Here is a 25,164-nt window from a genome sequence, read left to right as displayed (position 1 = left end):
CCTTCCAGACCGCATCTCTCAACACCTTCCAGGCCGCACCTCTCAACACCTTCCAGGCCAGCGTAGAAGGTTAAAAAGGAGGTGTAAAATAACAGAAATGACGCCAACATTTGCATAATGCTTGCCAGACAGTTCTTTCTTGTAGTTTGGGAAGAGGTGGAAATGTGCCCATGCCTAATCTGATGAATATGGAGGAAGTTCAATTTGAAAGCCACAATCGTGCATTGCAAACATGACAACATCATACTTGTGCACAGGTGCATTGTCCTGGTTGAAACAACACACCTTTAGTAAGTTTTCCACGACGTTTAGACTTAATATATGACGCAGTTTGCCGAAGCAGATAAGCATAACATTGACCATTAACCGTTTGACCTTTCCGGAGGTAGCCCACCAGCAGGATTCCTTTGGAATCCCTGAAAACCGAAGCCATCACCTTGCCAGGTGATGGAACAGACTTTGCATTCTTCTTCTTCGGGGACGTTAGATGTTACCGCTACTTTGACAGTCGTTCAGTCTCTGGTTGATAGTGGTGAACCCAAGACTCATCCACACAAGAAAACCAGCTTGGTTTACTTCAATGACATGATGAACCTGGAGAGTCTCTGATCAGGAGTCATGCTAAATTCTTTCCTTTAAAGAATATTTCAGCAGTTTAAGGTCCTTTTTCATTAACAGAAAATACTCAGTCACTTTGATGGCTGCAGATATGGTCTGCCTGGTTGTGTATTTGGTTCAATGCAGCCTGTAAGCATGGAAGAATTGTACTACAAACTTGTACTACATGTGCTGTGGGTGTACTATACATCCTTCGTCGTTGGGCTCAGAACTTTTCCCCGACATTCCTAAATACGAGATTATTAAGAATTTCCAATCTGCGGTCCACCTTACAGTCGTTCTGTCACCTACACTATACTGCCCCGTCCCTGCGGTCACTGGAGAGCTGACTCTAAGGTAGACTGACTACCTTGCAAGTCCATAAAACATAAAAGATGGCATTTGTTAGCTGGGTGTTTCCCGAAGACAGTTAATGCTGAGGTAACTTGGCATTTAGTATTGTTGTATGAAGGTGCTGCCAAAAGTTCGCTTTGCCTGGGCCCCATTAAAAGAGCGATCTTTGCGCTACAACTGTCACAACTCTGTTATGAAGTTGATTCTCATAGCAGTAAACATGGTTTGGCAGTAGGAGTTTCTAGTGCATATAGCTAGGCGTTCCCTCGACTGCATACTGGACCAGCAAATATTTGCTTCCACAGGAGTCATAAGTTATGCATTAAACAATTAAAACCACCCCTTCTTATAGAATATACAAACCGCAGATATGGCATATTACTGGTTCTTTCTGTAGAGAGTGGTGTTTCATATTAAACACGAAACAACAATTATTAATTGTTTAAATCAGAACTTATGGTATAGTATAGTAGTATTTATTATTCTCCCGTGAAGACGTAGCAAAATGTAAATAACGTGTTTCTTTAACTCATGTAGTTTAAACTTAGGTAAATAATTCAGTTAAGTACGGTAGTAGCCCCTATACTAACCTGAGCACTATCTACTGGTCCCAAGGTAAAGTAGTTATGTAAGGTCTCTAGTGAGACACAGACACAGCTTGGCCAGTGATTGCCTGTTCTATTGTTTCTGTAGCATGTGACCAGGTTTTCAGCTTTAAACACTTCAATATTTCTCTTCTCTGGTCACTGCTGCATTTCAACCCTGCATGATTCACAGCACTGCACTGATTGGGGTAAGTTAATTTAGACTTCTTTTGTATTTATATTTATCATAAGGAGGTTAGTATCTTTTATAAGTATATACTTTTATAATTTTAATTGCATATCTGTTATATGGTATGATTTGCAGTATCATCCACAGGATATGCAATGTTGTAAATATATTACTTATTTAACAAAGGTATGATACTTTAGTGTGTATTGTGATTAGCAATGACTGAAGTAACCAATTAGAATATAATGTAATTAGTGTTAAGCTACCATATTGTTATAAGGTGCTTTCAGTAATTCAGTTTATGGCTTGTAGCTGTTGCTGTTAGAAATACATTTATCTCTATCAATGATGTATAGATTACAGCTATTTATAAATGTCAATAAATATATTGTACAGTAGGATGTTAGTACACGTCTTGCATGAGTTAGTTGATTGTTATGTACATAGTTCTATGAATAGTATTGGTGTGTGTTTACTCTGTGCGTGCAAGATAGAGAGAAAGCATGTCTGTGTGCGTGTATGCTTTTTACTTAATTGCGTCATTTTATTATTAGGCATGAGGCACATAGAGCATTACTGTTGGCTTCGCTGTGATAAGCCTGCGACCCTGAGACTAAAGTACTCACAGAAATGAAAAAAAACTGTTTTTCTCAATTTAAAAATCGACACAAAGTGTTACGTAGCTGTAAATACGAAATAACAAAACAACTGGAAAAGTACTAGTCTGGATTTGCTAGTTTGATCTCAGTGAACAATACAAAATGTACTTTACAGGAGGTAATTTGTTGGCACTTTCAACATTCAAAAATAAAACCAAGTCCAAATTGACATAGCAGAAACAGACTATAGGCATTATGCACCTGTTCTCACCTGTCGTCAAGGTGTCATAGGTCACCTTGATCTACTTACACCTGGTTATGCCCTGTTTCACAATAGTCTGTTTTATTCACATTTTTACACACTTTTACATGTAAAAAGGCATAAAAACATTTGACACGCTGTATTTATTTTTTATTTGACACGGCCCAATTAGTACTAATTTAGTTGTTTGAATATTTACATATTTTGTATATTAACTGCATTTATTTAAGATCTGAGGTCGAAAAAAGTTTTTTTTCATTTCCGTGAGTACTTTGGTTGTTGTTTTTTGTGCTAATATTTGTATGTATATATCATATTTGGATGTATATTCTATCATATAAATGGGATTTATAGCTGTAATAATATACTGATGGTTGTTTTTAATTGTATTTAATATATGCTTAAATTGATGCTCATGGTATTACAGTAAATGTAATAATATGTTTGTGTAATAATAGATTCTTGTAATTGTAGACCACTCATGCAACCTTATTATATGATGTTTTTGGGTATTATCATCCTTATCAACATTACACCATATTGTGTAAGGATCTCAATATCAGGTATCAACTATTCATGAGTTTTATAAAACTGGTACTACAGGGGAGTGAGTTTAGTATTCTATATATGTTTCCTTGACCAGTATAGATATAAAAGTTAATTATTTTAATCCAGAACTGAGGATTCCTATGATACTACCAAGCTTTACAGACAGTATAGTGAGTTGATCACCAATGTTGTGACACTGAAGTAGTTTTCCTGACTTTTGTGTCAATGAACTCGGTCCTGCTGGCCCCCAGCAAACAGACCTCTGGACAAACTGATAACACCAACTTTGTATTGGGGACATGTTTATTATGTGTGCATGTGCATGTGTGAATGAACCAGCACCAGTAATACCGCCAGAACAAGTTGCTTCAGTAACTAAATGTCTGACTGACATGTTAACTGACTGTATGGCTGCACCTGGATGACATCCCACATATATATAATATATATATAACATGATTATACAGAAGACAGCACTGTAACAACTCACCGCGAATACAGACTGAATTGTGATGCGGCAAAAAGAAATACTCACTCACTGAAACAACTGTAAGCATTACTGTGTCAGGTGGATGTGGAGGTGTTGCAATGAGACGTCAACCACTGCATTGTACAATGAGACATCAGCCACTGCATCACTTTGTTACACTAGGACGTCAGCAGCTGCAGCATCATTGTGCACCAATGAGACATCAGCTACTACATAACTTCCGTTACAAGGAGACATCAGCTAATGCAAGAACGATACATTAGCTACTTCACACCCAGTTACACATGAGCTATCCTATTGCCTGAGTATATGATGAAGCACCCCTGCTGTCCAGGGCCTGTTCCACAAAGCAGTCTTAGTGCTAAGATGATCGCAACTCCTATATTTAACATAGGGTTATGACAGCTGTAGTGCAAAAATCACTTTGTGGAATGGGGGCCCTAATGCCTTTACAAGCGACGACATCTCATTCCATCCTCCCACCCCACAGGTAATGTACCTATCTCCTGAATCAGACAATCCCCACCCCCTTCAACAAACTGTGATGACCATCTACACAGTAAACTGTGCACTTCCCACAACACATGTAGGATACACACAGGTTATATACAATAAAATGGCAATCAAATAAAAAACATATATTTTGTTATCTATTGATCAAATAAAGCATTATCATTAACTGATTATAAGATGTTATCTAATAAAACACATAATAAAAAATATAATGTTTTAGCTATGTATTTGATGACTGCAGAGTTTCTATGGTAAACAAATATTCAATGAGAATATCTAAAGCTGGGTGTTGCGACTAGCACATGTCCGTGAGACTTGTCTGGTGTTCTTTCATAGATATGTTTCACAACCAGTTATTGATGGTTAAACAGATCATGTTGGCATAATGCCGGGAAAGGCAGTATTAATTAGAGAAATTAGAGAAGGAAAACCACAAACACATACACTATGAAAATAAATTATGCTCTTATGATTTTGATTACTATGTACCATGGTGATGGATTAATGATTACAATGAGGTGAAACAGATGTGGCCTTGAGGGACCTGAGTAAAGGGTGAACACTCTTCTATCTTTGGCTGACAACTATTAACTTGTGAATGTGGAAGATAGTAAAAATATCTGTATGGAATAGATACATTAAAAGATAAAATAGTGCAATTTCTTTGATTTACAATTAACACCAGTACATCTACTTCTATAAATGAATGCTATTTGGGCATATACTTAAAACCTAAATGTTTAATATGGGATAAATGAGTGCATTAAATACCAATAAATGAACTAGGATGGTGATCCATAGCCTACCCCGAACATGATTCACTTACTCTGATTGCCCTAAACAAAAAGGTCCCGACCCCCTCCTGTCCCCTCCCTCCTGACTGTTAACGATGTGGTGACATACAATGATACAAGGCATGCCTCACCCTACTAACAATATGTGCCCCTGAGACAGAAAATACACAAGGCTGTCAATACGCTGGAGCAAGGATGACATTACACTGATGACCGTCCGGTCATCCCAAGTTGTCCATGACATGGCTTAGAAAGTCCACAAGTCACAAAAAGAAAATTTATCACAGTCACAATGAAAACATCTCCCATCAAATCTTCGACAACAGATGTGAGATTATCTCCCCTTGAAAAGATGACTTCAGGATTTCAAGTATCTGCAAAAGATAAATGGTTTCAATTAGTTCATTGTGTCATTGTTTGTTGTTTAACTCTGAACTCGGTAATATTCCAGCTATATGATGGCAGTCTGTAAATAATCAAGTCTGGACCAAAAAATCCAGTGATTGACATCATGAGCATCTATTTACCCAAATGGGATACAACGACATACAGTAACCGAATCAGCGAGTCTGACCACTTGATCTCGTTAGTCACCTCTTATGACATGCATGGTTGCCTCTGACGGCAAGCATGGGTTGCTGAAGACCTATTCTAAGTGAAGCATTTTAAAGAGGCATATCTAAATTTGTATGAAAAACCTGAACATATTTACAGACTTCCAGATGCAAAACAATAAAGGTCACACTGTTGTTGTGGATATCTTATACCTCATGTAGTTTCTGATCACCATCGCACCCACACCCAAAAGAGGGTACTATCAAGGGTACTGTTCTGTGTGGGTTTTTCTGTTACTTAGATAGCAATTTTTTAATCAAGGTTGTAAAGAAATGAAGCCAACTAGTTTCAGAAAACTGCCATCTGATTGACTCAGGAACCCACACGTCCTTCATTTAGATTGAGCTGTCAAAGTTGGCTCAGGGTTCACAGGACAAGATCTTCTTTGGAGGGTTGTAAGATAGTGATGCCGAGAGGAAGAGCTACAGATAAGCAGCGTATTGTCGTAAAATACTACCCCTAAATATTCAAAACCCAAATACTTTCAGTTAACATTCTCACAGAAACTCATGCATTAAATGAAAAACTCAAATGTATAAAAACAGCTTGTGTAAATACCCATTGAAGCTTTTTCAGCATGCATAAAAGGAGCTAAATTCCGAAACACAATTATGAACTAATTTACTTTCCGAGTCAAGCATATATATTTAGAACAGTTATATACATATAAAACATTATTTTTAAATCTTAAAATGTTCACTAATTTTGGGAAAAAACCAATAGAGTAATGAATAGATGAGTGAAAAAATATTGGTAACCCAATGAAAAATGTAATAACCCAATTAGAATAGAAACCCCAGAGTTAAAACTCAATTGCTCAAAAAGTTATCTGGAGCTGTGATTGTGTTTGAGCAAAAGATCTGATGATAATGAGTTTGAAAATAAACTAAAGATGTCTGTTGTCAATTGAGCCTGATGATGTCTTGTGGAATCATATTTAGTTCATCTTACCATAGACTCAGGGTTCATGCAAGTGGCTAAATACTGCAAAAATGTCTACCAGGGGGTATATCATTTGCATGTTTTCCCTAACTCCACGATATACTTTTTGAATTGACATATGTTTTTTACACAGAAATGAATTTAGACACATCAATAATTTTACATAAAAAATAATTTCAAGTCAGAAGCGAGATGAGACTATGTTGATGTATTTATTTGATTTATCTAAATATCACAACTTAAAATAAAACTAAATTCTCAAAATGTATCAGAAATACACCTTGATTATTGTGAACAAAGCAAGAGCTGAACATCATGGACGAGAACACACAAGACAATTATTTTAACCTGATCAGATTAAGACCCTCAGTGGATTCACTGTCCTAAAACTTGATCAAGCAAATAAGGTAACAAGTTTGCGGATGAGTGCTTGTTGATACAAGAAAGGCAACATGATGGCGACATACTTAGCAGCCCAGTCTGTGCGTCCAGGCACCGGTCCAGCCAGGGGTTGTCGCATGTTGGACCCTGGGTTGTTACTGAGGGGGCCTGGCTGGGCTCTCTTCCAGCTCATGTTGCTGCCTGCATAGCCTGTGTAGACAACACAATAACATATAGACCAACACCCACACACTGCACACCAGAGAAGCCAACCCTACATTGAGGCAGGTAAGAATATCTGGGATAACAAGGGTCTAAAATTTATCATTGTTTTCAATGATTCAGATTCCTGATTCAGATATTTGCTTTCCGATACTCATAATCGCTGTTCTTAAAAACTCATGTTTGCTGTTCTTTTAAACCACAAAAGCATGCCGTGGCAATGTTCCCAAGTAGAAGCAGTAATTTGTTGTAGAGAGTAGTAAATATGGCGAAAAACCTGGGCATATTAACAATACATGTATCAATGACTTGGCAAAATTACTTTGTAAGGCAATGTTTTTGGATGTAATTCATAAAATATTTCACATTATCGTATTGGCTGAATTTGGTGCCAAAATCGTAATGGTTGGCATCTCTGCACATCCTTTGGAGGGAGACACACTCAACAATACGAAAAGCATGCATGTGCAACAGTTAATCTTGTAGCCTTTATCATGTAATGAGCTTGTTTGGCTCAAAGTGTAGAATGTGAACAGAACGCTTACTTGGTTTATTAGACAGACCAAATGATGGCATGTAGCCTCCTCCTGAGTCCTTGCTGGCTGGGGTGTTGAAGTTCCTCAATCCACTGTCTGTAACACAAACAACACCTCAAACATTTAGGCCAGGGAGAAGACATGGGCTGACCACGAGCTGATATCATGCCATCTTCCTCATAGGTAGTGACTTCTCTCACTTCTCTGGATTCTTAGCCTTAGAGGATTTGTTGTTTTTATTGTAGATAAGATATAAGGCCCACATTGACTTAATTCACCGGGGCAGTAGGGCAGTGTTTGCTGGTCGGGTTTGATCCCCAACAAGGGAACAATATGTTGAGCTTATTTAAGGCTTCCCCCCGCCCGTGATGTTGCTGAAAAACTTCCTAAAAAGGGAGTAAAATGAGTCAGATAATTCCCCCAAATACTTGGCCTTGGGCTAAATGTAGTTTGATAGGAAGATTAATCAAACTTGAATGTTCAGTCTAGTTTTGAATATTAGTTGAATATTTCTCAATTTTGGTTAGGGTGAAAGACAGGCCATTTTAAAGATGAAGCTATAAATTATCAGGGTTTTTTAAAGCTGAATCCTTCAGAAACCGTAATAAATGATTTGGCAATAGACATCATATTGGTTGTCTGTTTTCAACTGATTGTGGGATTACATATGGAGTAGGATGTTCCCTGTTGTATAATCAATCAACTCACCTGGATTGGGACGGGAGATCGCTCCCAGGGGATTTCGCTTCATGCCACTGTTTAGGGGATTTAAACCTGGAAAACAATAAGTACAGCTATATCAATACAAGCTCAGATGGGGACACTCTATTACCTGTGTATGTGAAATATGTTATCAGTTGACTGTTGGAGACATGTTATCACCTGTGTATGTTTGAAACGAATATATCTTATTAGGTGATTGCATGAGATGTGTTATTACTTCTCATTGTGTGTGTGTGACCTAAGTTTTCAGCTGTCTGAGACGTGTGCCATCAGACAACTGCTACCTGGCAGTGTGTGAGACATGTGCCATCAGACAACTGCTACCTGGCAGTGTGTGAGATATGTGCCATCAGACAACTGCTACCTGGTGGTGTGTGAGACATGTGCCTTCAGACAACTGCTACCTGGTGGTGTGTGAGACATGTGCCTTCAGACAACTGCTACCTGGTGGTGTGTGAGACATGTGCCTTCAGACAACTGCTACCTGGCAGTGTGTGAGACATGTGCCATCAGACAACTGCTACCTGGTGGTGTGTGAGACATGTGCCATCAGACAACTGCTACCTGGCAGTGTGTGAGACGTGTGCCATCAGACAACTGCTACCTGGCAGTGTGTGAGACATGTGCCATCAGCCAACTGCTACCTGGCAGTGTGTGAGACTTGTGCCATCAGACAACTGCTACCTGGTGGTGTGCGAGACGTGTGCCATCAGACAACTGCTACCTGGTGGTGTGTGAGGTATGTGCCATCAGACAACTGCTACCTGGTGGTGTGAGACATGTGCCATCAGACAACTGCTACCTGGTGGTGTGTGAGACATGTGCCATCAGACAACTGCTACCTGGCAGTGTGTGAGACATGTGCCATCAGACAACTGCTACCTGGCAGTGTGTGAGACATGTGCCATCAGCCAACTGCTACCTGGCAGTGTGTGAGACTTGTGCCATCAGACAACTGCTACCTGGCAGTGTGTGAGACATGTGCCTTCAGACAACTGCTACCTGGTGGTGTGTGAGACGTGTGCCATCAGACAACTGCAACCTGGTGGTGTGTGAGATATGTGCCATCAGACAATTGCTACCTGGTAGTGTGTGAGACATGTGCCATCATACAACTGCTACCTGGTGGTGTGTGAGACATGTGCCATCAGACAACTGCTACCTGGTGGTGTGTGAGACGTGTGCCATCAGACAACTGCTACCTGGTGGTGTGTGAGGTATGTGCCATCAGACAACTGCTACCTGGTGGTGTGTGAGATATGCGCCATCAGACAACTGCGACCTGGTGGTGTGTGAGATATGTGCCATCAGACAACTGCTACCTGGTGGTGTGTGAGATATGTGCCATCAGACAACTGCTACCTTGTGGTGTGTGAGACGTGTGCCATCAGACAACTGCTACCTGGTGGTGTGTGAGACATGTGCCTTCAGACAACTGCTACCTGGTGGTGTGTGAGACATGTGCCTTCAGACAACTGCTACCTGGTGGTGTGTGAGACATGTGCCTTCAGACAACTGCTACCTGGTGGTGTGTGAGACATGTGCCTTCAGACAACTGCTACCTGGCAGTGTGTGAGACATGTGCCATCAGACAACTGCTACCTGGTGGTGTGTGAGACATGTGCCATCAGACAACTGCTACCTGGCAGTGTGTGAGACGTGTGCCATCAGACAACTGCTACCTGGCAGTGTGTGAGACATGTGCCATCAGCCAACTGCTACCTGGCAGTGTGTGAGACTTGTGCCATCAGACAACTGCTACCTGGTGGTGTGCGAGACGTGTGCCATCAGACAACTGCTACCTGGTGGTGTGTGAGGTATGTGCCATCAGACAACTGCTACCTGGTGGTGTGAGACATGTGCCATCAGACAACTGCTACCTGGTGGTGTGTGAGACATGTGCCATCAGACAACTGCTACCTGGCAGTGTGTGAGACATGTGCCATCAGACAACTGCTACCTGGCAGTGTGTGAGACATGTGCCATCAGCCAACTGCTACCTGGCAGTGTGTGAGACTTGTGCCATCAGACAACTGCTACCTGGCAGTGTGTGAGACATGTGCCTTCAGACAACTGCTACCTGGTGGTGTGTGAGACGTGTGCCATCAGACAACTGCAACCTGGTGGTGTGTGAGATATGTGCCATCAGACAATTGCTACCTGGTAGTGTGTGAGACATGTGCCATCATACAACTGCTACCTGGTGGTGTGTGAGACATGTGCCATCAGACAACTGCTACCTGGTGGTGTGTGAGACGTGTGCCATCAGACAACTGCTACCTGGTGGTGTGTGAGGTATGTGCCATCAGACAACTGCTACCTGGTGGTGTGTGAGATATGCGCCATCAGACAACTGCGACCTGGTGGTGTGTGAGATATGTGCCATCAGACAACTGCTACCTGGTGGTGTGTGAGATATGTGCCATCAGACAACTGCTACCTTGTGGTGTGTGAGACGTGTGCCATCAGACAACTGCTACCTGGTGGTGTGTGAGACATGTGCCTTCAGACAACTGCTACCTGGTGGTGTGTGAGATGTGCCATGAGACAACTGCGACCTGGTGGTGTGTGAGGTATGTGCCATCAGACAACTGCAACCTGGTGGTGTGTGAGATATGTGCCATCAGACAACTGCTACCTGGTGGTGTGTGAGACGTGCCATGATACAACTACGACCTGGTGGTGTGTGGGAGATGTGAATGGTGTTTCACAGGAGTGAGATGTTGCCTACCAGGATGATAGCGTGAGGAGCTCAAGTAGTGCTGTTTGGCAGACCGCGCTGACGACCTTCCAGAGTTCATCCGTCGACCCGCAGTTGGCACAGCTGGTTTGCCGGGGGACTTACTCAAGATAGAACTGAAATATAGAAAACATGATGAAATGTTCCATTCATCATTCCTGTTGAAAACATTTGCAACAAAATACATGCTGAATCTGCTAAATTATTCCTTTTGAAGAAATCTTGTTCTATTATTTCTGCTTGAACACAATTGATATTTAATACATTATAACTTTTGAAAACAGATAATTAGACAACTATTAACCAAACTGTCATTATATACTCACTTAAGAAAATCATCGTCAAAATCATCATTGGCCTTTTCAGGCTCCTTGTACTTTGGTTTGACGGCTGCAATCGGCTTCTTGCTGGGTAGGGAGAAGTCTAGGTCATCCCAGTCGTCCCACTTCTCTGATATGTTGGTTGTGCCCCAGCGTTTCCGCTCCGGCTGTTTCCGAGGGACAGTCACAGCAATGGGGCCCTAAACATGAATAAATCAAGACACATTGAACATTGACTACATGGATCCCTACTCTGCTGCTGTTGCTAGAGTGCCAGTAAGAACACATCACCACAGCTACTCAACTACTGAAAAGTTGCATCCCTACTCTGCTGCTGTTGCTAGAGTGCCAGGAAGAACACATCACCACAGCTACTCAACTACTGAAAAGTTGCATCCCTACTCTGCTGCTGTTGCTAGAGTGCCAGTAAGAACACATCACCACAGCTACTCAACTACTGAAAAGTTGCATCCCTACTCTGCTGCTGTTGCTAGAGTGCCAGGAAGAACACATCACCACAGCTACTCAACTACTGAAAAGTTGCATCCCTACTCTGCTGCTGTTGCTAGAGTGCCAGTAAGAACACATCACCACAGCTACTCAACTACTGAAAAGTTGCATCCCTACTCTGCTGCTGTTGCTAGAGTGCCAGGAAGAACACATCACCACAGCTACTCAACTACTGAAAAGTTGCATCCCTACTCTGCTGCTGTTGCTAGAGTGCCAGTAAGAACACATCACCACAGCTACTCAACTACTGAAAAGTTGCATCCCTACTCTGCTGCTGTTGCTAGAGTGCCAGTAAGAACACATCACCACAGCTACTCAACTACTGAAAAGTTGCATCCCTACTCTGCTGCTGTTGCTAGAGTGCCAGTAAGAACACATCACCACAGCTACTCAACTACTGAAAAGTTGCATCCCTACTCTGCTGCTGTTGCTAGAGTGCCAGGAAGAACACATCACCACAGCTACTCAACTACTGAAAAGTTGCATCCCTACTCTGCTGCTGTTGCTAGAGTGCCAGGAAGAACACATCACCACAGCTACTCAACTACTGAAAAGTTGCATCCCTACTCTGCTGCTGTTGCTAGAGTGCCAGGAAGAACACATCACCACAGCTACTCAACTACTGAAAAGTTGCATCCCTACTCTGCTGCTGTTGCTAGAGTGCCAGGAAGAACACATCACCACAGCTACTCAACTACTGAAAAGTTGCATCCCTACTCTGCTGCTGTTGCTAGAGTGCCAGGAAGAACACATCACCACAGCTACTCAACTACTGAAAAGTTGCATCCCTACTCTGCTGCTGTTGCTAGAGTGCCAGGAAGAACACATCACCACAGCTACTCAACTACTGAAAAGTTGCATCCCTACTCTGCTGCTGTTGCTAGAGTGCCAGGAAGAACACATCACCACAGCTACTCAACTACTGAAAAGTTGCATCCCTACTCTGCTGCTGTTGCTAGAGTGCCAGGAAGAACACATCACCACAGCTACTCAACTACTGAAAAGTTGCATCCCTACTCTGCTGCTGTTGCTAGAGTGCCAGGAAGAACACATCACCACAGCTACTCAACTACTGAAAAGTTGCATCCCTACTCTGCTGCTGTTGCTAGAGTGCCAGTAAGAACACATCACCACAGCTACTCAACTACTGAAAAGTTGCATCCCTACTCTGCTGCTGTTGCTAGAGTGCCAGGAAGAACACATCACCACAGCTACTCAACTACTGAAAAGTTGCATCCCTACTCTGCTGCTGTTGCTAGAGTGCCAGGAAGAACACATCACCACAGCTACTCAACTACTGAAAAGTTGCATCCCTACTCTGCTGCTGTTGCTAGAGTGCCAGGAAGAGCACATGAAGTTAACTAGACCAGTTTCCAGTCAGAAATGTGGTTAACGGGTATTCCTTGACCAGACACATTTAGAAGGCTAAGAAACATTACATGTTGTCACAGGCCGTGGTAAGACATGGCTGTCAACATGTCTAAACACTGGTAAAGCTGAGAATAGCAAACAATAAGATGGTTACAACGCTATATAGAAGCTGGTCTTCAAGATGAGCTAAGAGCAAGTGCCACTAACCGGTGAGGGATTGATTGGCTTGTCCTTGTAGGTGGAGGGGCCTCCCATGCCAGGGCCTCCCATGCTGTCTATTGAGGCCTTGCGAGTGGGTGCAGGTTGTGGTGCATAAGCTGGTGCATAAGCTGGTGCATGTGCTGCCTGTGTTGGGTGGCTGCTGTGGTTGGATGCTACCTGCGGCCTGCTAGAAGCCATGGACACACCCAGTGTCTGATCCACTTGAAAGTAGGGATGCCGCAAACACTGCAAGTACAAAAGTCAATACAGCCTTGTCATCAACATCATAACATAGGTCATCCATAACATATTATACAGACCATTATGAATATTCTGTATTTACTTCTTACTCTTGCTGATGCACTTTGAGACTTCAGCAACTTGTCCGACTCTTACGTCCAGCAAAACTGTTTGGTCTTGTACACCTAGCTCCTCATTGTCAAGTTACACCAAATGAAAAATGATGCAGAGACAACTTCTGGCATGTCGACTCAGACTGTTAATATAGAGAAATCTCAGAATTACCTGACTTGACCCGGGTCGATGTGACGGGTTCCACTTTAACATGCGTGCCATAATGTCAAGGCCATCCTTGTCGGCACTTGGTATGAGTGATTTGAGGCTGACTGGCACAGTCTGTGGGAATCGGTAGTTCATGCTACTGGCCAGCTGGTAGCCTTCTGGCCACTCCTCCTTGGACGGAGTGCCGAGGCACGTGCAGGTCTTGAATATTTGGTCGATCTCGGAGCTGCCAGGGAATAATGGTCGGAGGGTGTACAGCTCGGCCATGATGCAGCCGAGGGCCCAGATGTCGATGGGGGAGCTGTAGTTGGTTGAGCGGAGCAACACCTCTGGGGCCCGGTACCTGTGGAAACCCGACTCATAATGTAGATAACGTATCATACACATCTTCCACAACATGAGCTAGAACTGCTCATGTCATCACCTCAGACATACTGTCTAAACAGGAAAAGTCATGATAAGGACCCTTGTTGGTCAGCTGAAAATATCAAGCAAGCAAATATAAACAATGTAACCAGTGATAGAAAGCATCTTGTTTGTATGGGTGCAAAAACATAATCAGATCACACCTTGTTGTCACTGGATTCTAGACAAGGACTTCCTGCCCATCAGATAACTCATTTAGTCCTGACTACATATCACAATGTAGTTATGCCATTTGCACCTAGGGTATGGACATGCTTAGTCATTCCAGCTATTACTTACCATCGTGTGGACACATAGTCTGTGTATGGGGGACGAGATCGAGTCTCACGAGCTAGACCAAAGTCGGCGATCTTTACTAACTCTGGGCCCGCACATAGCAAGTTTTCAGGTTTTAAGTCACGATGGAAAAATCCTGAAATGGAGGGAAAATCTCTGTTTTAAATTGACCTACAACACCCGGCCTGTATACCACCTGACCTACAACACAACAACAGACCCATGTACCACCTGACCTACAACATAACACCTGACCCGTGTACCACCTGACCTACAACACAACCCCTGGCCCACCTGACCTACAACACAACACCCGGCCCATGTACCACCTGACCTACAACACAACACCAGACCCATGTACCACCTGACCTACAACACAACCTCTGACCCACAACACAACACCCGACCCATGTACCCTCTGACCTACAACACAACACCCAACCCGTGTACCACCTGAACTACAACACAACACCCGGCCCATGTACCACCTGACCTACAACATAACTTGAGACCTGTGTACCACCTGACCTACAACCCCCGGCCCGTGTACCACCTGACCTACAACACAACACCCGGCCCATGTACCACCTGACCTACAACATGACACCTGACCTACAACACAACCCCTGACCCACCTGACCTACAACACAACACCCGACCCGTGTACCCTCTGACCTACAACACAACCCCAGACCCATGTACCACCTGACCAACAACAACACCCAACCCATGTCCCTCCTGACCCATGTACCACCTGACCCACAACACCCAACCGATGTCCCTCCTGACCCATGTACCACCTGACCCACAACACCCAACCGATGTCCCTCCTGACCCATGTACCACCTGACCCACAACACCCAACCCATGTCCCTCCTGACCCATGTACCACCTGACCCACAACACCCAACCCATGTCCCTCCTGACCCATGTACCACCTGACCCACAACATGACACCTGACCTACAACACAACCCCTGACCCACCTGACCTACAACACAACACCCGACCCGTGTACCCTCTGACCTACAACACAACCCCAGACCCATGTACCACCTGACCAACAACAACACCCAACCCATGTCCCTCCTGACCCATGTACCACCTGACCCACAACACCCAACCGATGTCCCTCCTGACCCATGTACCACCTGACCCACAACACCCAACCGATGTCCCTCCTGACCCATGTACCACCTGACCCACAACACCCAACCCATGTCCCTCCTGACCCATGTACCACCTGACCCACAACACCCAACCCATGTCCCTCCTGACCCATGTACCACCTGACCCACAACACCCAACCGATGTCCCTCCTGACCTATGTACCCGACCCTGACCTACCCTGTTTGTGCATGTATGCTAATCCCTGTAGAACTTGGTAGATGATGTTTCGCACCACTGATCCAGGAAGTAACTTTTCCCTGAAACAAGTATCACATGTCAATCAAACAACAACCACAGTAGACCCCCAACTTCAAGAGGAATATAACACAACTTCATTAAAATCAAATCTTAGTTCTTATTACTGCTAAACAAAGATCCGAGGACATCCCATTACAGGTCACATCAGAACGACCTTTCAGCTGACCAATTTGAACATCACTTTCAAGATAGGGAATGTGACAGTCCAAAAGTGTTTTCTAATCAACCTACCTTGAAAACGTATGGTCTGTCCGACTGATTCCTTCAAAATCAGCGTTTCACTTCAGTTGGATAAACATTTGAAACAGAAGTATGACTTTCCATAGCCTGTGGGAAGTACTGCCATATAACCTCAGTCATCTATTAGACATTCCAGAATTTTCTTTTGTTCATTTTAAATCAAGAACTTTGTCAAAGTGAAGTCTGGAGTGAGTATGGTTTTACGCCATTCACAGGGGGGCACCAGAAATGGGCTTCACACATTGTACCCATGTCGGGAATTGAACCCCGGTCTTCGGCGTGACAAACAAACACTTTAACCACTAAGCTACCCGACCGTCCCTGTGTAGTCTGGAATGGAAGTCACCAGTTTGCAACTAGTGCCGTAAAGCTGGAAAAAGCTGCTTTCTGATTGGCTTATGGTGACTTCTTATTTGTCATTTCATTGGTTGGTCAAAGTTCGAGAAAGGTCCTTCTGAAGTGACCTGTAATGGGATGTGCTCGGATCTCTGTGTAGTGGTAGCAAGAACTAAGATCTTAATGAAATGAAAAATTACATTTGTAACATGAACAAGGCAGTCATGCAAATGGTGACCTTAGCTTGGAAGAAGACTTCTACATATTGAAATATATTTCTCAAAAGAAGCCTTGGACCATCATATTCTTTCATATTCCAATAGTTAATCTGTCATACCATGACCATAATGCCAGATTAACTAACATAATAAGAAAGAATTGGGTGGTCCTTCAGTTCTTTTAAATGGTATACTTAAAAATGTTTCCTGAAAACCCTTAAAATCCACCTTTTCAACACATTTTAGCCTCACATATACTTTAGTGTTTTTACTAATCTAAACCATGAGGCCACACTCAACAATATTCCAGCTATATGACGGCAGTCTGTAAATAATAGTCTGGACCAGACAATCCAGTGATTGACATCATGAGCATCGATCCACGCAATTGGGATACAATGACATGCATTGTTGAAATGATCAAAATCTAGTTCTCATTCAGGTAAACAAACAACTTTCATAACAATTTATTGAAGTTTTGCCAGTTTCTAAATTATGCAGACCATGTAGGCCAAAAGAGACCAATATCAATTCCTGCCCTGTAAACATGCTAACAGTCAAGTTGCACCTGCTTCTACTTGGTGCGACACAGAGGCCAGACAGGAGAGAGACGGAGGATGCAGCACTCACCTGTCTTTCATCATCTGGTAGAGGTTCTCCTTCATGAACTCAAACACGAAGTACAGCATATCATTCTCCCGAATCACCTCCTTCAGCTTCACTATGTTGGGATGGTTCAATTTACGGAGAGACTGCAACAATCCACGAAGAGCATGTAACTATGTGACATCCTGATCATGCTGATAGCAATTTAATTAAGTTCTGACAACCAGCAACACATTTATAAACCATCTGAATCATAAGGAAATAAACATTATGTTTTGAGATTTGCAGTTTCATTACAGCCCAATCACAAACTAATTATCTGATTTGACCACAGAATGTTGTCTTTATCTCCACAAGCACCGTATTGATACTGACCTTGACCTCCCTCAGACTGAGGCATTCATCCCAGGAGTAGTATTTCTTCTTCATCCTGAAATCAACAAAGTCATGTACAGATATATGTATTCAACTCTCTTTGTCTGACTGTCATTGTGCAGTTAAGATTGGTACATAAAATTGAAGAAAAAGAATTCGCTCTGCATAAATCAAGTAAATCTTAAGACTCAAAGAAAATATTTGTAAATGTTTGTTGTTTAACACTGCACTCAGCAATATTCTGGCTATGTGATGGGGGGTCTGTAAATAATCCAGACAATCCAGTGATTGACATCATGAGCATCAATCTCAGAAATTGGGATACGATGACACGTATCAGCCAAGTCAGCGAGCCTGACCCTCCGATCACATTAGTTTCCTCTAACGACAAGCATAGTCGCCTGTTACTGCATGCATGGGTTGCTGAAGACCTATTCTAATCATGAACATCACATGTCTCAAGAAAATGTATTCAACAAAAACACTTAATTATTTCCTAACTGTATGAGCCACTTATCCAGATAGGCAACAGCTCATCATTTTGGACTTACACTGAGGCTTCAACCCCATCGTGAACAAGCAGGAAACATGATAAAGGCTGGGCATTATTAATGATGCAAAGATCCCAGAGGAATGACGATCAATTTGCTGATGTGTTATTTATTGTTCACTGACAATACTTGATCCCTTGAAACCCAGCGGCCTACATTGTCTACTCATAACACCATACATGATAACTTTACACTGAGAGAATCACATAGAGATGAGAATGTCTTGTTTCCATGGACACAACCCTGATGATGGAATCTGATATTCCTGCATTACTCCCTGCATTTTGACACAACACCTACAAGTCCATATGGTGGACACAGGTAACTCAGCCATCTAAAACATAACTTGATCTGAATACCTTGGGTTCAAATCCAACACTTGCCATGAATATGATTCTCGGTATGTCAGCACAATACACATGCACGTGAGCTTCCTCACATATTAACCTGACATAATGTGATATAACTGTTCAAGGCAACGTCAACCCTAACTCCTTCACTTAATATATATGGAGGTTAAGTTGTTGTTTAACACCGCACTCAGCAATATTCCAGCTATATGATGGCACTCTGTAAATCATCGAGTCTGGACGAGACAATCCAGTGATTGACGTCATGAGCATCGATCTGAGCAATGTGGGATACAACGACATGCATCAACAAAGTCAGCAAGCACAATCCTATTAGTGGCCTCTTACGACAAGCATAGTCGCCTTTTACGGCAAGGACGGGTTCCTGAAGATCAATTCTAACTCTGATCATGGGTATGCCAGGTTAACTGAACGGCAGACATTGAGAATGCAGACTGCTCTCAAAATCAGTCAATGGACACACAGCCTTATAAAATGGCATCTTCCAGACTCCCAGACCCAAAACTAACTTCAAACACTGGCATGGTATGTAGTGATGTAACAATACTGCGATACAAAGCCCACGATACAACATCTGTACAATACATCAATTTACAACCCCTGAATCACGATACATCACATTTCAAGTTACATTTGTGTAAAAACATGTGAATAATAACAGAAACTGTTTATGCAGCTGCACTAGTAATTCCCTGTTGGCTATACATAGCATAACATTCACAGTGCCATCTAGCCTATAAGTCTGTGCCCCACAATATACCATTTTCATCTCTCAAATTTAATAACAATAGCATATGATTCAGGGTTGTGATTTACATGCAAAAGGAAGAATATCAACTTAATAAAAGTGCTGTATTAGGATACAAATTGTATCACACCCATAGTTTCAAGATGTGTAACATCTCACGACCCCATCGTATTGTTACACCTCTAATTGTATGGCATGACCAGACATAAGAATTGCTGATAACGTTACCTCAAAATGATCAATACAGCTTCAAATACATGTGAATTACACAGGCACTTACTTCTTGACAGCTACTTTCTCCCCCGTCTCGATGTGGGTGGCAAGCAGCACGCTACCGTACGTGCCGTCGCCCAGCTGTTTCGTCAGTTGGTAGCGATTCATAATGAAGTGTTGATGTCTCTACAAGCTAACTAGCTACTGTATCCTGCAACATAACATAGAAACATTATTATCAGCTAACAACCCCAAACACAATAAAACTCTTACAGTTGTCATTGATGCAATTCGTTTGGTTTTAGAAAACTTTTTTATACTCATCCGACATATCAATAATTTATAATCATCATTATTATAATACCAATATGTAAATCAATATTACCGTTTTCCCTGTATTCACAACATTCAACCATGTCAACTGTGACACTCATTCTTAACATAACTTAACATTACAATACACCTACTTAGCATGGTATTTAATTAATATGGTTACATATTGTACCGAAAATCATGGAAATATGCTCGGATACAAATGCATCCCTTTATTAATGTGAGCAAGGGATGATGTCATGCTCACATTGTTTGTTTGTTGTTTAACGCTCCACTCAACAATATTCCAGCCATATGTAAATAATAGAGTCGGGACCAGACAATCCAGTGACTGACATCATGAGCATTGATCTTGGCAAATGGGATACAATGACATGCATCAATCAAGTCAGCGAGCCAGACCACCCGATCCCATTAGTCGTCTCTAATAACAAGCATAGTCACCTATTACGGCAAGTATGGGTTGCTGAAGACTATTCTAACCAGGATCTTCACATGTCTTAAGAAAATGTATTCAACACAAACAACCTTGTCAAATAACCTCATAATTACATGCAAAACACTGCTCACCCATACAGTGAAAATGTCTAGTACAGTAACAGCCGTCATGGTGAATGCATAACACTGCACATTTACATTCAAAGGTTTGCACCAACTCATTTAACAACGCTTGAACCTGTACGATCTTCACTGGTGACCCGACCTATCTCACATAGATATGTTATTTGGAATTACCTGCTTTTTATGTAAGTTAGATCACTTGTCAAGCAGTTAAAGTTAAGTTTGTGAAGATAGCAAATGCTATTATTCAATCAAGCTGCTATCACCCCATACTATACCATGGAATTCTAAATCTCAGTGTTATCATGGTAATAGTTGGCTGACAAGTTTTTATGGTCCAAAGGCAGGGCTACCGTATTAGACGTAATAACAGGGTTAGAAACTAACAGTTTTTGTTCACTAGTCCTTATAATGATAACATATAGCAAAACCCTTAAAATGGGTCAATTTCTACTGGTCCTTAGGATACCACTACTATTGGGCAGTTTGGTAAGGACTACAGGACTAGTGCCAATTTCTAACACTGAATAAGCGCCCAGGGCGCTCTCAAAATTAGAAATAGGGGGCTCTTATTAGAATAGAATTTTGGTGAGATTAAAAACGAGGTTGAAAGATTGTAAATGTTGTGGTTTATGCTGACAGCCTGAAATGATATAAAAGAAGAATCTGTGTGTATTATACACGATAGATATATTTTCGAGAATTTAATTGCCCATAATTAAGGGTGAATATAACAAAAGAGTGTGTATTATACACGAATAAATAAGTCTTGTGTACATTGATCAATCGGAAAGGTGCTAACTGGGATTGTTCACTAGCCAATATATTAGCAAATAACGCCGTGGGCGCTTATTACGTCGAATACGGTACTTGTAATGTTGTATTAATATCATAACGCATTTTACACATGTTTTAGGCCACTTGCATTTCATTATTAACAATATATAATTAGTATAGTTGTATAGTTAGCATGGTTATATACTAAGCATTTGCAGTAATATTGAAAACATGTCCCAGAAGCATGTAAATAATTGAGTCTTGGCCAGTTGAACCTGAGTTTGACCGCTTTAGGAACATGCAGTCAAAGGTACACAGCACAAAATCAAGCAGGGAACACGATAACCTAATTTCAGGCAACTCTTACTATGCTCACCACAAACATTGGGTGCTGACACTGACAGCCAAACACAAACCCAAAGAATGTCATTGTAAACTTTTAGTTCTGATGACATCAACATGATCAAGCAGTGAAGACAATCTGTAAGAGATCTCCAGTGGAAGCCAGTATTTGAAAATGTTCTTTTCATGAATAAGACAGGTAAGTTGCACAAGTATATGTAAGTTCTGTATACCCGTTACCACACTCACTTAGGCTAGTTTTCAGATCACATTGTACATGTTGTAGGCCCTACATGCTGTACATGTGTAAGTGATTTCCAGTTCCTTGAACACTAACAACCCCACAACATTAGTAACTGACTATCTTATCAGTACATACCAGTATAGAAACCCAGTTGAATGGGCTTAACTGACACGATTGATAAATACAACACTTTCCACCAATACCCTGGTGTGGCAGCACAATGGGTGAATAACATGAATATTGGCATACATGAAAACCGCTTTGTTTGTTTGTTGTTTAATGCTGCACTCAGAAATATTCACAGTATATGATGGCGTTCCGTAAATAATCAAGTTTGGGCCAGACAATCCAGTGATTGACATCATGAGCATCGATCTACGTAATGTGGGATACAATGACACGCGGCATCCAAGTCAGTGAGTCTGACCACCCGATTCTGTTAGTGGCCTCTAACGTCAAACATGGGTTAGGCAACTGAAACCAATTCTAACCCGGATCTTCATGGGTAAAGTATCTCAAGGGTTAAGGGGTGCAACCAACATGAAACAGTCAAAGAGCTTACGCCTGACAAAAGATATTGCTTGAAACAATCAAAATTAATCCTGATAAACACTAGGGCTGTTACGATTCACTCACATATTCAGTGAATCGAACCGTATCCATTCATGAATTGAATTCGTTATTCGTGGCCACTAGAATCAAATATTTATGAATATGCAATCATGTGCATTCACATACCCTGTACCTAAAAATATCCATAAGAACATACTTTATGCATTGATTTCTTCAAAGATAACACTCATATAATATTTAATTTGACAGTATTGTGATCACTTGTCATTGTTGCATTTGAGCAGATACTAGTACCTGGATAAGTACAGTATATAAATGTATAATATATTAATAGTTAATGAACGATGTCAAATAATTTTTGTTATCGTTTCACTGAATATGACAAATAATACATCAGCTGCTGACTTGTTAGGGTAGACTGCAGTATTTGGGTCCCCACTTCGGAACGAACGTTGTTACGTGTTTACGAAAGTTGTCAAATGAAAAACGTTCCACACATGCGCAGTTCGTTATTTACGGTCAAACTCAGAGGATTTGTTGGCAGCCATTTTTCTACTGAACGCTGTCTGCAGCTGTGTGCAGTTCAGTATTTTCTCACACAGACAACACGCTGGGGTTTCAAGGGGGGTTTCAAATAAGTCGAACGGCAGTAAGTTCATTCTGTTACTTGAACAATATATTTTGTGGGGCGGACAACACAGCGGGGTTCAAGGCAGGTACATCCCCACCTTTATGACATTTTTAAAGTAAAATACAGGGGTTAAAAAAAAATCACACTATGGTATAACTTCATTCATGAAAGCATGTGAATTTTCATAGGAAAATGATCATCGATAGATACTTTCTCATTCAAACAAATCATTTGAAACATTGAATTCGTATTGACTGTCATATAAGTCTGTGGATCCATCTAGACCTAGTTCAATTTCTTTTTCTGCTTCTTTTTCATCTTTTTCTTTACGATCATTTTGCTTCCTAAGTTTGATAAATGGAAACATGGCTGGTGAACTTAGAAACTGATCAATTGAACAACTGAAATATTACTTTTCTGATGTTTTGAACAAAATAATTGTCATACATTCCCGCATTCATCCCATACCTATGCAAAGATGTCTTCACTGTACTCCAAGTCGACTCTGTTTTTTGTACAAGCCACAGTTTATGAATTTACAAGTTATGAGCGAAGCTGCCTTCGTAGTAACGAGTCCATATAAGGAAAGTCACATGATCAGACACGTGACATCTTACGTCATTTATGTCCCGCCTATAAACAACAAGAAGTCGACAGTACGACTATTCGGCTTCACTTTCTATCGTAAAACTCTCGGCCCCCACAGGAGCGGAGTTTTAGACCATAATTTTCACGTCCAGCTCATTGTTGGGGTCCTTATGCAAAAAAATTTCTCCTAACGGATTTCGGCACGCTTATATATACAAGCAAAGCTGCCGAAGGCAGCGGTTTCTTTATGGAAACCCCCCAAGTGGGGACCCAAATTCAGCAGATGACCCACTTGTTATTGTATTTGTGATTTAATATTCGTATTCGTTACCCTATATTCATGATATGAATCATATTCGCCTCATAGTGTATTCGTTGCAGCCCTAATAAACACAACCAAAAGCCTCAATATTTGTGACACAAGCAGGCTGGCTATTATTTAAAAACATTATCAATGAAGTGATTTATATTAAAAGAGCCATCATTTTGGATATTGTCCAAGCACATTAGATAGAACCTGGATGTGCAACAATGGAATAGGCATTTGAACATCGATCTGTTGTTCATTCCATCATTGACATTATTGAGCGACTGGAAGTGGTTGAGGCCGTTATTGCCATTACCAGATGTCAACACAAAAATATCAATGTCCCACAAAACATGTGTTAAAGACGATTGTAACTAGATGACGTTCATCAAAAAGAAAATGGTGTGTAAGGGAATAGTCTGTGTGCGCAACTGTACCGACTGTCATTTTTAGCCGGATTGTGTTCCAACATTCCAAGATCCGTAAGATCTGTATCGACTCTTCGCTGCACGCTTTCACATTTCCTACTACATTTTCTTTGGTGAACGTTCGTCAACACTTACATTACTCTGCTAAGGTAAAAAATACAGTCATATTACCTATAACAACGCGATATAACCCGTTGTTTACTGCATATCCGAAGTGTCATGTTATACTTGTCCCGTCACACTCCGCCATGTTTGTAGTTGCTATTTGGCTCTCGCTGCTAGTCACGTGACATTTCTGACAACAATGGCGTCGAATGAGAGATCAATGAATTGTTGTCTGGATGTAGACTATACCGTTAGACGCAGGCGTATGGTCATCACCCAGTTACAACTAATTTTATTTTAGGCAATATCTGATTTCATAAAGTAATCTAAGTAGCTGATTTTTAACCAGTATTTGAACAATTTATCAATATTACAAAATCGGTCTAAAAGGTTCAGAAAATATCAACAATGTTGTTCCAACCTCATCATTTGTATTTATTTTAACTCCGAAAGCAAAATACCTAGTGAAATAT

General features: G+C 41.5%; 1 protein-coding gene across 2 annotated transcripts; it reads right to left on the bottom strand.

The window, feature by feature from the left end:
* Nucleotides 1-3,906: 3,906 nt before the first annotated feature.
* Nucleotides 3,907-24,843, bottom strand: LOC139479831 (serine/threonine-protein kinase dyf-5-like). Of its 2 annotated transcripts, none has more exons than XM_071262724.1 (14): nucleotides 24,758-24,843; nucleotides 19,870-20,013; nucleotides 17,920-17,974; nucleotides 17,569-17,690; nucleotides 16,064-16,143; nucleotides 14,721-14,853; nucleotides 14,019-14,358; nucleotides 13,500-13,739; nucleotides 11,418-11,611; nucleotides 11,083-11,207; nucleotides 8,337-8,402; nucleotides 7,638-7,724; nucleotides 6,957-7,080; nucleotides 3,907-5,306 (listed from the first exon to the last, which is right to left on the bottom strand). In XM_071262724.1, exons 2-14 carry the CDS (start codon nucleotides 19,968-19,970, stop codon nucleotides 5,291-5,293), a joined length of 1,683 nt encoding a protein of 560 aa, XP_071118825.1. In that variant the 5' UTR covers nucleotides 19,971-20,013; nucleotides 24,758-24,843; the 3' UTR covers nucleotides 3,907-5,290. The 2 variants fall into 2 exon arrangements, with proteins under 2 accessions (XP_071118825.1, XP_071118826.1); XM_071262725.1 differs by having other exon boundaries at nucleotides 13,671-13,739.
* Nucleotides 24,844-25,164: the final 321 nt, after the last annotated feature.

The sequence above is a fragment of the Haliotis cracherodii genome, unplaced genomic scaffold (genome assembly GCF_022045235.1).
Source record: "Haliotis cracherodii isolate W230 unplaced genomic scaffold, xgHalCrac1.p SCAF_4, whole genome shotgun sequence".
Taxonomy (NCBI): Eukaryota; Metazoa; Mollusca; class Gastropoda; order Lepetellida; family Haliotidae; genus Haliotis; species Haliotis cracherodii.
This window is presented reverse-complemented; position numbering and strand designations above follow the sequence as displayed.